This window comes from Anser cygnoides, chromosome 1 (genome assembly GCF_040182565.1).
Source record: "Anser cygnoides isolate HZ-2024a breed goose chromosome 1, Taihu_goose_T2T_genome, whole genome shotgun sequence".
In the NCBI taxonomy this organism is placed as follows: Eukaryota; Metazoa; Chordata; class Aves; order Anseriformes; family Anatidae; genus Anser; species Anser cygnoides.
Window position 1 is genome coordinate 66156044 of NC_089873.1, and position 13103 is coordinate 66169146.

General features: G+C 47.5%; 1 protein-coding gene across 2 annotated transcripts in view; it reads right to left on the reverse strand.

Annotated features, from left to right (window-relative positions):
* The window catches only part of CACNA2D4 (calcium voltage-gated channel auxiliary subunit alpha2delta 4), a 119766-nt gene that overhangs the window by 8756 nt on the left and 97907 nt on the right, over positions 1-13103 (reverse strand). For both annotated transcript variants that reach the window (XM_066990273.1, XM_066990274.1), the window contains exons 27-34: positions 10872-10933; positions 9745-9759; positions 8359-8403; positions 7416-7478; positions 4115-4185; positions 3351-3426; positions 1456-1508; positions 369-424 (exon numbers count right to left, since the gene is read on the reverse strand). In XM_066990273.1, the coding sequence (XP_066846374.1) occupies positions 369-424; positions 1456-1508; positions 3351-3426; positions 4115-4185; positions 7416-7478; positions 8359-8403; positions 9745-9759; positions 10872-10933 (441 nt within the window). The remainder of the gene's footprint in view (positions 1-368; positions 425-1455; positions 1509-3350; positions 3427-4114; positions 4186-7415; positions 7479-8358; positions 8404-9744; positions 9760-10871; positions 10934-13103) is intronic.

Genomic DNA, 13103 nt, shown 5'->3' on the forward strand with positions numbered 1-13103 from the left:
TCCCTCGGGCCATCATCATGAAAGACTGGAAGTCTTTCCAAGTGAAGGGCTTTGCGACCGATGGACACACAGGGTGGGGTGCTCGGAAAGAAAAACCTCCCCATGTTACCGCAGTTACGCTGAGGAAAGCACGCTCTGGGCTGCACAGGCTTTCCCCTGATGGCTCTGGTGCTTGGGCAGCTTGAAATGGGGTTGGGAGGGAGACAGGTGGTGTTGGGACCTGGAAGCTGGCTTCCAGTGTCCACAGAGGGAGATGTGGTGGGATGGCAGCTTCTTGCACGAGGTTCGGCTTCCCCATACAGTTTCTGCTGCCACCAGCAGCTGTGACACTCACGTGCTACGGGGTGGCTGGACTCCCGTGTACTCACCGTCTGCCAAGTTGTCTGAGTGCCAGAAGCTACTCATGTTAAACTCCAAAAGGAAACTGTCAAAAGAGCAAGAACAGAGGATGCTTTTTCAGCAGCCTGGAAGGGTGCAGGTGGCAGTGAGATGCCTCCGTGGCCTGGCAAATATCAGCTCTAAAATGTTTATTGTAGATTTTCAGGCAGTGGAAGTCTGAGATTACTTTTTTCCCCAGTTTGTTTGTTTTTTGTTTGTTTGTTTTTGTTTTTGGTTGCTCAACGTGACATAGTATGTCTCCGTATCATGGGATCTATACTATGGAATAACTGAGTGGGCTTTTCATGAAGGGAACACTGTCTGGGTACCTCGCCAGTGAAGGGATGAACGTGGCAGCCCTGGAGGCTGAAGCTGGATCCAGTCGCTGCAGACACACCCGAGTGGGCACAGGCAGCTTGCAGGGAGCTGGCACTAGCTGCAAGCCACGCTGAATTATGCTGTGCCAATAAGCTCAAGGCCCAGGATCTGGGTCTTTTCAGCCTCTCAGGCTGAGATGCTCAGGGTCAGGGTTTCAGCCTGGGCCCAGCAAGCTGAGCAGCTTTGGTCCCAATTTGAGCTTGCTCCTAATTTGAGCTCTAACTCTTATTCCCACCCCCCCCAGTTTGAGGTGAGCCTGAATCCAGAGCTTGATACAAAGCATTCCCTCTCCTCCCCTCTCTTCTCCCTTGCCTGCCACTCAGATCTGAGCTTCCTGGCTTCCTCCTGGCAGCCCTCGCCCCTGTGGAGGATTCACATATCGTGGGCGAATGAGACAGGGAGGAGGACGCAGCATGGAGGACCTGCACGGGGCCTCCAGAGACCCAAGTCCTATTTCTGACTCTGCTGCGTTGTACTGAGTGACTTCAGGTAAGTCCCAGACCCGCTCAGGGCCTCTGCCTCTGTGTTTGTGAAATGGGAATAGTAATAGCTTTCTGCCTCCCGGGAGCGAGGCACCGGGCTGAATGTCACAAAAAGGCTGACAGCAGTGTCCTATGTGGGGGCCTCTGCTCATGGCCTTCTCGGCTCTCACCCCGGCTGGTCTGAGCCTGCCAAATACCCATATCTTTTTGTACTCACATGAGGAAATCACTTATCAGCCATTTCACTGCAGCTAGAAAGGCATAAATTGGCTGGAGAACAAAAGAAGAAATGAGAAACATCATAAGGACCTGGTCAGAAACTTTACAATTGTTAGGCAGGACCCCGCGTTTCAGACCAATTCCCTCCACTACTCAGAGCTCTCCTAAAGACAGGCTGGAAATTCAAGGTCTGGGCATCACTGGAAAATGCTCAAAATACATCAAAAGCCAGCGGAGCTGCCTTGCTGCTAATAATATTTTCTCACCCCTCCCAGTCAGGGTCAGGGAGTTTATCACAAATGCGTGAAGGACTTTGAAGATGTAATTGCTTGATGAGTTCTCTCCAGTATGGATGACCTTGAGAGCTCAGAGCAGGAGAGAAATACAGCTAAATGGGACACCACCAGTGTAGGATGCTTTTATATTCCAATTGCAAGTGGTGTTTCTGGGACAAGCTACAGCATTGTCCAGGAGTTAGTGTTATCTCCTATTGATTGATTATGCTTAACTGTGCTTTCATCCAGCTTTTCCTCAAGATGGCATGACTTCTATCATTTTTCTTCTTTTCAGCTACAAATTGGAAATCCAGCATAGTCCCAGGGCCAGTTACTCAGCAGAGGATCCTGCTGGTTCTTCTCTTGGTAACCATGGCTGAGTTTCATCTCTCCCTCTCACAAATCACTACCATGTCCTCGAACCCAAAACACATGCATCAGTCACAAGACACAAGAGAATGTTCAATTACTGCTAACTGGCTTATCTTCAACCAAAATAAGTCAGCAAATAGTAAAATGGTTGGGGATATGACTGATTTTTCCTTTCAACAATGTATATGTAAAAATGGACTTCTTCCTTTTTAAAGATTTTGTTAAGACGGTGAAGAGAGAGGTGAAGTTTGGAGGTTCACCCTTTTATTCTCTTCCCTGTTCACCTGGTTTTGGTAGCTCATATTTTTTGACTTCTTTTGTTTTTTTTTTTTTGTTAACGAAAATTCTCAAGGATATGATCAAGCAAATATTTTAATTAATATCACATTATTTTATCTATCCAGATTCAGTATAGCCATTGCCAAAACTGACATATTGTTAAAAAATGTGAAACATTATTGAAAAGGAATATTTGCTTGAAAATTCTTTTGCTAGAAAAAATGATGATGTCATGCCATAAGATGTGCTTTCAGCACAACACATTTTAAAGAGTCAAAAAAAATGATCATAACAATAAGAAACAGATCTCTGTTCAGGGTTACTTTAACTAGTTTGAATTGAGCTGAGTTTTGATTAATTACTTAGGTCTGCCTGCTTGAGGTGAGGTTAGAAAGGTAGAGTGGGATTAGATTATCAGTTTGTATCAGAATAAAGAGAGGTTGTGTTTGGGTGCTGGCAAACCTTCCCCTCTGACAGTTTGTTCTCTGGGCTACCAGCTCTTCTCAGCAGCTTTGACCCCTCTTTCTGTTACTCCCAGCCCACTCACGCTTCCCTCAGAGGATGACAACTTTCTCCCAGATGTTCTGTTCACTTTCAGGTCAACTCTTGGGCTGCTGAGAAAAACTATGCCCTGTGAAAGTATTTCTGCTGATTTCAGCTGCAAGCTGGTGTCACAGCTTATAGCAGAAGAAGCCTGGCATAGTATGGTTCCTGTCCTCCCCCTGGTCCTTCCAATTTTCATTAAGATCCTACACGCCAATAGAGAGCCAAATTGGAAACCTCTGTCAGTGGCCACCACTGCCTCAGAAACCTGCCTCAGATGAGTCTGGACTTTCCCAGCATTTGAAGGCAAACAGCTATGAAGTTTTTGGGAGGAGTATGCTACACCACAGTGTTGGGGATATCCTAAAAGAAAGCCTCCACCGACAGTCCCAGCAGGGAAGGCTGTGTGCAGAGAGATACATACACTGAGCAGCGGCCGGGCACCGCTGTGGTGGTGGTAGGGTATCTTACACATCGCTTGATAGTCATACATGGTCACCCTAGGATCAAAGCAAGACAAGCAAGCAGTCAAAATTGAGCAATGCAACCACCTACGGGGCAACTACGCCAGCCTGCACTGCTTTTTCCTACTTGGGCCCAACTGTACAAAAAAATTTCTGTGTGGAAGAACTAAAGCAGTGGCCTGCTTAAATGTGTCTTGGCTGTTTGGCCAGGGCTGGACTGTGAAAAGCAAGAAATACAGGCCTTGGATTAACGTAACTGGGTCAGTACAGGAGGAAGTATGTCCCTGATTACAGGTCATAAGTAAAGCAGAGTCTGAAGCTGAAGAATTATAATTGTATCTACTTCAAGTCCCTCTAGTTCCTAATTTCAAGCCATCAAAAATCTGAACTGTCTTTTGACATGCGCTTGGGGAGTGGAGTGAGGTGACCAGAGGTATTTTAGGAGAGAGAGAAATGTTCTCAGCCAACTGCAATGCCAGCTCTGGAGGCCTCTCAGGCAGCCTCTCTTGGAAAGGCTTTCCAGCTGGGAAAAAAACAGGGTGTGGGGTGACAATGGTCAAGCACATCAGGGGAGAGGGTGGGCAGCTAAAGGAGCTCTGGATGCAAAGTAAGAGCCACATGTGTCCGCTCACTCATCCTGCCCTGCTTACAGAAGGAGCCTGACATGCTCTGCCCCACACACCAGCTGAGAAAGGAGAAGCACAGAGCAGGGACCCCTGCTTACTTCTTGAACATGCCCATGTTCAACAGCTGGGTCATTACTGAGCCATCCACTGCACCAAGAAATTTTCCAGCCTGCAAACACAAGAAAGGGAAAAAAAAAAAAGCAAACAAAAAAAGAAGCTCTTAGGCATAAAAATTCCAATTTTAGAGTAAAATTTCTCTCCTGCTCCAGCTGATCCAGTCTGTCTAGATGCCTAATATACACCCCAAATCCTACTTACATGCCTGGATTAAAAGAGGAGTTTGTGGCCCTCTGGACCTATTTATGTTTCAGAGTCAATAACCTCAAATACAGTCCCAACCCTAGATCCAGGAACCACTGCTTTAGAGACTTCTTCAAACAAATGAGAGTTCTGGCTTTCCTGATTACTAAATCATGACAAATCCATCACAGAATTTCTCAGAATCTGCTAACTCTACTGCCTGGTTTACAAGCAAGTAAATAAAATACTCATAAATAATAAAAATTAAGATATGAGCTGTCCTCTGTCTCTTCCTGGTTCACAGCAAATAGCTCCCATATGTGACAGAACCACCCATGCAGTCTGTGGGGACGTTTTACTGTTCCACAGATAGGTCCCCAGTCATTTAGCATGCATTAGCAGATGTCAGAGGACTTCATTTTTTGGAGCAGGCCATTTCCACTAAAAAAAAGCCCAAAACCAACAAACAAAACTTAGGCAAGTTTACCTAAGATCATATGGTAATCATCTATCAGTAGCCTGGCATGGTTATGAGCCTCTTCTAACAGGCCTTAGAAGGTATTCCACTATATAAATCAGTACATAACACCAACTCCCCTTTGAGCATTTGGATTTTAATCATCCCAGACATAGCTGAAGGGGTCTGAGCAAGCACTAGCTTTTCTGACCCCTCAGACAAAGTTAGCACTTGATTTTCCACAACCTCCGCTTGGCTCGGTGGGATCTTGGTCTTCTAGCTGCCACCCCGCCCCTTGTCCCTGGAGTCCCACCAGAGCAGAGCTTGTAGAAAAATCCTGTAAGATGCCCCAGGGAGAAGGCAGCAGTCCTGAAGCTTTTCAGGAGCCAGTTCCCCATCCCAAAGGGTCCCCAGAGGGCAGGGAGTGGCAATTAGCCCCATGCAGCATCATTCAGCTTTCAAGGCTATGGAACACAGGCTACTGATTTAATGCTGCCGCTGTCTCGAATTCCCTACAGGGTTTAAGAGTCTGGACACTAGTGGTGCCACTGGGAAATAAAATCAGTAATTGGATCAAGATAAAGAAGTCATTTGGGAAGAAAAGCAGTGGTGAACTCTCCAAGGTCAGGGGAGGTAACAGCTGGAGAAGATGACAGTGCTGGTGCCTGCCCAAATGTCTGATCTCAGGGGCATGTGGATAATGTTTGTAATTTACCCAAATCCACTATAATGCCATGTTTCTGCTTGTCAGATCTTTCAGAGATGAGCTTTTTGAAAAACCCATTTTTCATAAGATGCAGGAAAAATAGAACCCAGGAGGGCGAACAGTAGTTGTGGTACCTAAAGGGTGCAGTTGCCTTTATCTATGGACACGTGATAGGGCTCAGTAAAGCACCTTTGAAAATGCCATGGAAGTCAGTGGACAAAACAGTGACTACTAACCCATGCTGAACACACAGCGGGACCTGGCCTCCCAGAGTAGGGAGCCAATACATATTTGCAGTATTTTCCTCCCTTACTTTTCAAGTTTTATTTGCTTTTTTTTGGCACAACAAGTTGTTGACGGGGAAGCTTTACTGAAATATTCACTGTGCCAGGCAGGTCACCATCCTGCCAGAAAAGAGACTGGTTATTCCTTGCTACGTGCCCCCTTTATACGTCTGTATCACCTTGCTGCTACCGTGCTGCAGATTCACTTTGTTTTGTGAGCCTCAGCAGTGCCCATTTTGGCCTCTCTGAACTTATTGTGTAGTGTCTGCAGGATTCACAGGCTCACTTGTTTCTTTTGCCAGCCTGTTATGGGTGTGCTAACCAAGATAAGTTCAGATGTGAGACTATGGGACTCGCAGATTTTAATTCTAAAAATCCTGTTTTATTCCTCTTCTTTCTTTTCTGTCCCAGCTGCTTTGAGACCAATGATGCTACTTCATGTTCCACTCTTAACTACAACCTCTTGAATAGCCTCTTGTGAGGGACCTTGCTACAGGTTTTTTGAAAAACTGCGATATGGTAGGCCATTCATTCTCTGTTATCATTTTTTGCCGACACTTTCAAAGAACTACAGCTGATAAGAAGATGTTCTACCTTTATAGAAGCTGCACTGCTTGTCCCAATCACATCCACCAGGTGTTTTATTATTTTATTTTTAATTACCATTTCAACTTGTTTGTTTCATCCTGAAGTAGGTTATTTCTAGAATCAGATGTACTGCCTTTTAGAAATATGCACACTGTATTTGTTAACTCCAGTACTACACAATTTCACTGAAATTCACACTTCCGTTAGGAACAAAATGCTTCATTTTCCATTTGTTCTGTAAGCCCATTCTTGCCATTGACATACTGCTTTGTAGTTTATGAGACTGTTCTCACATGTCACTTTTCGACATCCAAATCCATGGAATTTCATGACTTTGAAATGAACAGGTTTGTGGTGCATTTACCAGAGAGCAGAAAAGTATAGCTAAACCATGCAGTGACCGGTGTTGATTTTGCCCAAGGTGAACAGGATGTCTCAACACAAACTGCACCCCTTGAGCACTCCAGAACTGCTCATGGACGCACTGGCAGCAGGAAAAAAGGAAGCAATTTCTGTTGCTCATATTTTTATTAATATTCTGAGTAATTTTCCTTACTCATTTTACCTCCACGAGTCCACTAAATGCCCCAATTCTTTAGGTGTACTCCTGTTTCCAATTTGCTTAAATGATGCCATTTTCACTTTTGCCTTTGGCATTTCACTGTTACCATCCCCTCCACTTCCTTTGCTGCAGAATGACTGTTTCATCTTCGCTAGGGCTCAGAAGTGCCACCTCCCTCCCTGTCCCTTTCAGATCATGCTTGCCTCCTGGGGCTGCCTCAGATCATCTTCAGTAGCATCTGCAGTGAGGGAGCGGATTTTAATTTCCTCACTTCTGATAAAAAAGATAGTATGACTAGTTCCTTCCTTATCATCGCAAACTCCTTCCTTACCTAGGATATGCTGTCACCGTGCCTGGAGGCGTCCCCTCACCACGCAGCTGAGTTTCATCGTACCCTGGCCACCTTTGTCACACAATTGGACTTGACTGGTTTTCACCAGCTCTGGTGTGTTATTCAGGCACATGCAAAGCACCCTCCCCTTCTTCTCCTATGCTCTCTTACCTCTGCAGGTCTTTTGGAAATGAGTATAAAGCCATTATTATCAATGAGGAAGCAATTCAGAACCTGTGGAGATGAAAGAGAAGCGACATCAGAGATGGCATAGTGGTGGCTTCTGCTGTGCCCTGCTGTCTGCAGGGTGAAGCGCGCGGCCTCGGCCCCGGCACTGCCACGCCTCACCCCATCACTCAGCTAACACAGGCTTTGGACCATTGATTTTTCCCTCTCTGCCTCCATTTTGAGGTATTTAGCTGTTTGTGACAGAGATGGTCTCTAGCAAACTTCAAACCATATTTAGGGAGACATCCTGCAGGCAGTGACAGGATATTTGGAGAGCACCCCTCTTTAATAATAAGTTATCAACTATTTTCCACCTTCAGGTTTCAGAGTTTTATAAACACTTATGAAATAACCCTCTCCTCTGGTGTTATCATTTTTTATTTATATATTATTTTTGGAGCAGGAATAGGAGGCACAGAATTTAGATGAAAATCTTCAGGCCTCACAAGGAAAAATCAGGATCCTAGATGAACACAGGAGGATAATTCTCTGGGGATCCCACCATCCAGGACACAGCATCTTGTGTCCTGACTACGCCTGAGACATACAGAGCAGTGGCATAAATACACGTGTCACACTGCCAGCCACTCTCTTTGGCAGACCAGAACACTGGTGGGACAGCCTTAGAAGAGATGGACTCTCCTTAGAGTCGCTGGTTGGAGTCCACACGTCCCCGCTGGGCTCAGCTGACGTCTCACAGTTGACACCGCTTCTAGGGGAAGACCTAAGCTGCAGGTTTGTCTCAACAGCACAGGGTCCTACGCTAGCAGTGCAACGTTTTGAGAGATGAGGGGCAACACCTGATGTCTGGGGAGACAAAGACCTCCACCAAGCAGGTGGTCAGTCATTCCATCACAGATACTGAGAAGACATCTGGGAAACTTACGTCATCCTGACAGCTCAGTGGACAGGCACCATCCAAGGCACTGCACTGGAAAGAAAAAGCAGGAATTGAATCACGGCATGCTCTCATCTTACACGCTCCCCCTTGGGACTGCTAAGGAAAAGCACCCCATAAAGCCCTGCAAATTCGCTGGCATCTTGAACAAGACAAGAAGCAGCCCCAGGTCGGCCAGTCAGTGCCTGTGCACAGTGTCTGTGCTTGGGAAGGAAGGGGGCAGCATCCAGCTCTCCGGCTGTGCTAACAGAAGTTACTGTGCACTGGCAAGAAAACGGCATGCATTTCAGCATCTGCTAGTATCTGGTCTGAGTACATGGCATGGTATTTTAGATCAGGATTACTCTCAGGCGGTGATTTTTTGTTGTTGCTGCTGTTGGTTTCTTTATTCTCCGGACAGCTAATGATAAAATAGGATGTGAATGGTGCTTGTGTAGCCCCAGGCACCGTCCATTTGTTTCATTTAGGATTTGGGTACCGGATTTGACATCTGTTTCACAACACTGAAGTGGGTGGGGACACGAGGGGTTAAGTGGTGAGTAACAAAGCCCTTCAGGTGCTTATTGATTTCATAATTGTTCTGGGTTTGCGGTGGCTGCGTGTGTCTGTCTCTTTGTGTTATTTCTCAATACTATTTTCCCTGGCAGCTGAGGAAAGGAAGCTGACACGGTGTTGCCGTTTCTGTACATGGGATCCCCTTCCTGCCAGAGGTTTTCCAGGGTCAGGGGAGGATGCTGATGTGTGGCACAGCCTGCCTGCTCTCCCACAAATGTCCTTTCTTTCTGCAAAACCCTCACGCAGAAGTCCCAGCCCCCCTTCTGGATGATTCTGAATTTGAAGAGGTGAATTTGCCATTTCAAACCACAACAGAGCCATTACTCTAAGTTAGGCTTTGTTTCTCATTTTAAGTTTTGCAGAACAAACTCAGTATTTTCAGGTTTCCATCCCTCTGCTCGATTTCGAAGGAGGGTCAAGTCTGTTTGCAGTATCGCTCACACTCCAGCTTGCTCTTTGAGGCTCGAGGGATGATGTTAAAACCCATCCCTTTGCCCACAGATGCAAGCACAGCCTCTCCCCCGCCTCTCCACAAAACAGCGTTGGGTTGTGTCTCCCTGGGCATATGCATAGCGGTGGCTCTGGACTTCATCCCCAGTGGGCTCATTTCTTCGGCGAGCAGAGAAACATGGCTGCAACGAGGCAGCATTACTGCCTGGGGGGTCACACGTGCAGGCTACAGCAGGCTTGGGCTGTCTCCAGTGAATGTAATCAAGGGACAGTGCCTGCACCATGCTGGCACACACACCGCACAACCACAAAGCAGAGCTGCGGCGAGGCACACCACGATGCCCCCTGTCCCAGCTTGTGCCTACTTACATCGGTGTCATTGGGCTGGGGACGGGGGAGCAGCGTGGACATCCAGAGCGGCACGGCACAGCAGGTGTGGCAGCAGGAGAGAAGAAACAAAATCTGTTAGTCACCCCCCGTCAGGCTGCGGTCACGTCCTAGGAAGCCAGGCAAGGGATTTTTTTCATACAAGCACCTCTCAGGACCGCGGTGTACAGGCACTTGGCACACAAGCCTCCTTTCAGCTTCTGTAATAAGCATCCCCAGTTTCAATTAACACCTGAAACAAGCCTGCGCGTGTGTTTGTGTGAGAACTGCCTGGGCATGGCCCTTAGGGGATTTTTATATTTAAGCTAAAAAGGAAGTCTTTTAGCTCAGGCGGTGTTTACGTGAGGTCCCTCTGCCTCCCTCCTGCCAGGCTGCCTCCTCCTGCCACCACGCTGGATGCTCCTGCTCCTCACACGTGCTCTGCCCCTCCGAGCATCCTCCTGGTCCCCTGTCTGCACAGCCCCCATCTGCTGGCAGTTCCCTCTCCTGACCGCTGAGAGCTGCTTCTGCTGTGTGCTTACTCCCACCCAAAAGCAAAACCTCTCGGGAAAGCCCCCGGGTGGTGACAGGGCAGTGTTTCACCCTTCCTGCCTCTCAGACCAGGGGGCTGCTTTAATTATTCCACTTCTCGTGGTCCACCAAGCATTCAAAATTAGCACAGCACTGAAAGTTTATCCCCGGAGCAAATCGTTTTTATTTTGGCAAGCTAGTAGCATTTCATTACCATTACCAAGATGATAAAAGAAGGCAGTAGATTTTTTTTTTCCCATGTGCCCAAAATTTCAGATTTCCATGAGGTTTCTGAAAGGCTGACCGAGCACAAACATATTTCCACAATTAAATGCGTCGTATGCAGCGGAGCTAATGCCAGGCCAGGATGCTGAGACTGTCAACACAGCATTTGCGGAGCAGACTCACAGCTCACATGGCATTAGTGCCATCGAAGGATTAGGGAAACGTGAGACTTCCGGCTAATCTACTTGAGAAATCTTTTAATATGAATTTCACTAAAGCCCTCACCAAAACGGCACCACACATGATGTAATGTAGCATCGACCTCGCTGACGAAGAGCATTAAACTGTCTCTGCGTGATCGCTGGTGCTCCTACCTGTTGCATGGCCATCCAAAACTTGCGTTGGAGTAACTCCAGCTTAATTTGCACACCCACCGCTACGGGAAATGAAAGGGGCGAGGATGAACAGAGGAATGTGCGAGAGAGAGAGAGAGAAAGACAAACACAAGTTAGGAAAGGAGGGGTAAATATTTGCTCGAAGTAATGGGATGGAGCTGCGATTGCGACCTGCTTCTGAGTGCAAATGCACTGCCGGGCCAGCACTGAGGCAGGCTGCCAAGTGAGAGTCAGAGGTTTGACAAGGCAGGGGGGAAGTGGGCACCGACTGTACCGAGGTGCTGACACCTCCCTCCCACTGAACACTACGGAGCTACAAACACATTAACAGCAACAGCATCACCCCCCGCACCCTCCCCCCAAAAAAAATTTACCAAAAAAACCCCAAACCCAAAAAAACACACAACAAAAGAGAGAGCATGTGAGCTTTCATCTTTGAATTTTGTGGATTTGTCCGGCCAGAACTGACTTTTTGGATCATCCCAGGCTCATCTACCCAACCCGGTATCAATCAGACAAAAGTAGGGCAGCGTGAGGAAGGGATTTGAAAACCCACTTGTCTCAAGGGGAGACCGCAGTGATTTAGGCTGCTTTTAAACCACCTCAAAAGCACAAAAATATCAATGCCCCTTGATGGGAGCACGTAGGCTAGAACTGCTCAGGTACCCCATCCAGCCTTGTGCATGCTCCTCTAAGAAAAAGTGCATGCGTTTCTTAATGAAGTGTGTCCTAATTTCTCAGCTTAATTTCTCTTCTATTCCCAGCATCGTGTTCTTGAAGCAAGACACAGCTCCACACCAGCAGGAGCCGTGCAGGATCTCCCTGGCCGAATAACACAGCTATTCCCTGGGTCGGTTGCCTACAAGCACAGATAATAACCAGTGCAGTCGTGCGCATCCCGGTGCTGTGATGGGGAACAACGGGGCTGCGTGTCAACTAGTTGAATCAAAGAGCTTTGCAGGAATTACAGCCTCAAGCAGGACCTCGAAATAGAAAATGCAGTGGCAGTGAGGGAGAAGAGGAAGTACAGGGAGTGGAGGTTTGGGCTCTTTTTCACAGCCACCAATGCTGGGCGGGTGAAGCGTTGCTGGTTGCTGCAGATTTCCTCTGAATTAGCTTCAAAGCGGGGACGGAACCTAGCTAAGGAGCTTTTAAACCTGAACCACACTACGCACCGTGTGGGTGCTTTTAAGTCAACAGTCTGATCTGATGTTCTCAATCAGATGGATGTGAATTAAAACCGGAGTATGCAGTGGTGTACTTCCGTGCCGCACGCACAGAGAGCCTGGCACCAGCTGCGATCACAGCCATGGTACAGCAGCCCTGCCTTTTGTACCAGTGTCGGTGTCCTTCCTGTCACATTCCCATCGCTGGCATGTCTTATGAAATCCCAATCACTGGCATGTTTCTTATCCAGCCCTCCCTGCTGTAGGATGGATCTGACTGCCTGTGAGTGGGGGAAAGGAATTATTTTGTACTGCTGCCTTGCCCTAAGCCTCACAGAGCACAAACTGGACGAGACACAACGCTCACCTGAGATTCATCTGTATCTGTTTCCAGGAACCTAAAGAAAGGAGAAAGTCCAGCCCTGGTGAAGATTCATCATCTCCAGTGGGGCTATCCCAGGCTATCACAGCTTGGCATGGTGCTCTCACAGACAAAGCAGCAGTCCATGACAGAAGGCAAATGGTGCTGATGCTGCTGAGACCATCTGATTTGGTACATAGCTTTAAATAAATTCACCATTGTCCTTTCCAACATCTTAAGAAAGAGCTATTCCCGTTATCACAGCAGATCACATCAGTGGGACTGAGCATTACCCAGGCCATATAGTTTTTATGAGACCTGAAGAGGAGCTGACACCTAGATAAATAACCTTGCAAAGCAGAGACTAACCGAGTGGCTCATGTTTTTGCCCAAGGGAACACCTATCCTCAAATTGATCTTCAAAGGTATCTCAGCCCCTGCTTGTCAGTCCTTGCCTCTGCCCAGCAGGCACGAGTAGCATTTGCTTAACTTGGGCAGAGCTGCCCGCAGCACGAGAAGGGAGAGTAGCTGGGGCTTGCACTGGTGGCCAGTGGCAGGGACAGAAAGCAGAGTCCCCAGTTCTCTCCTTCCTCTATCCACGTCACCCACAGCCACATCTAACCCTTCTGCGCCACCCACCAGCAAGCCTTGTCCTTTGGATGCCATCTCTGCAGCTCTAACCTC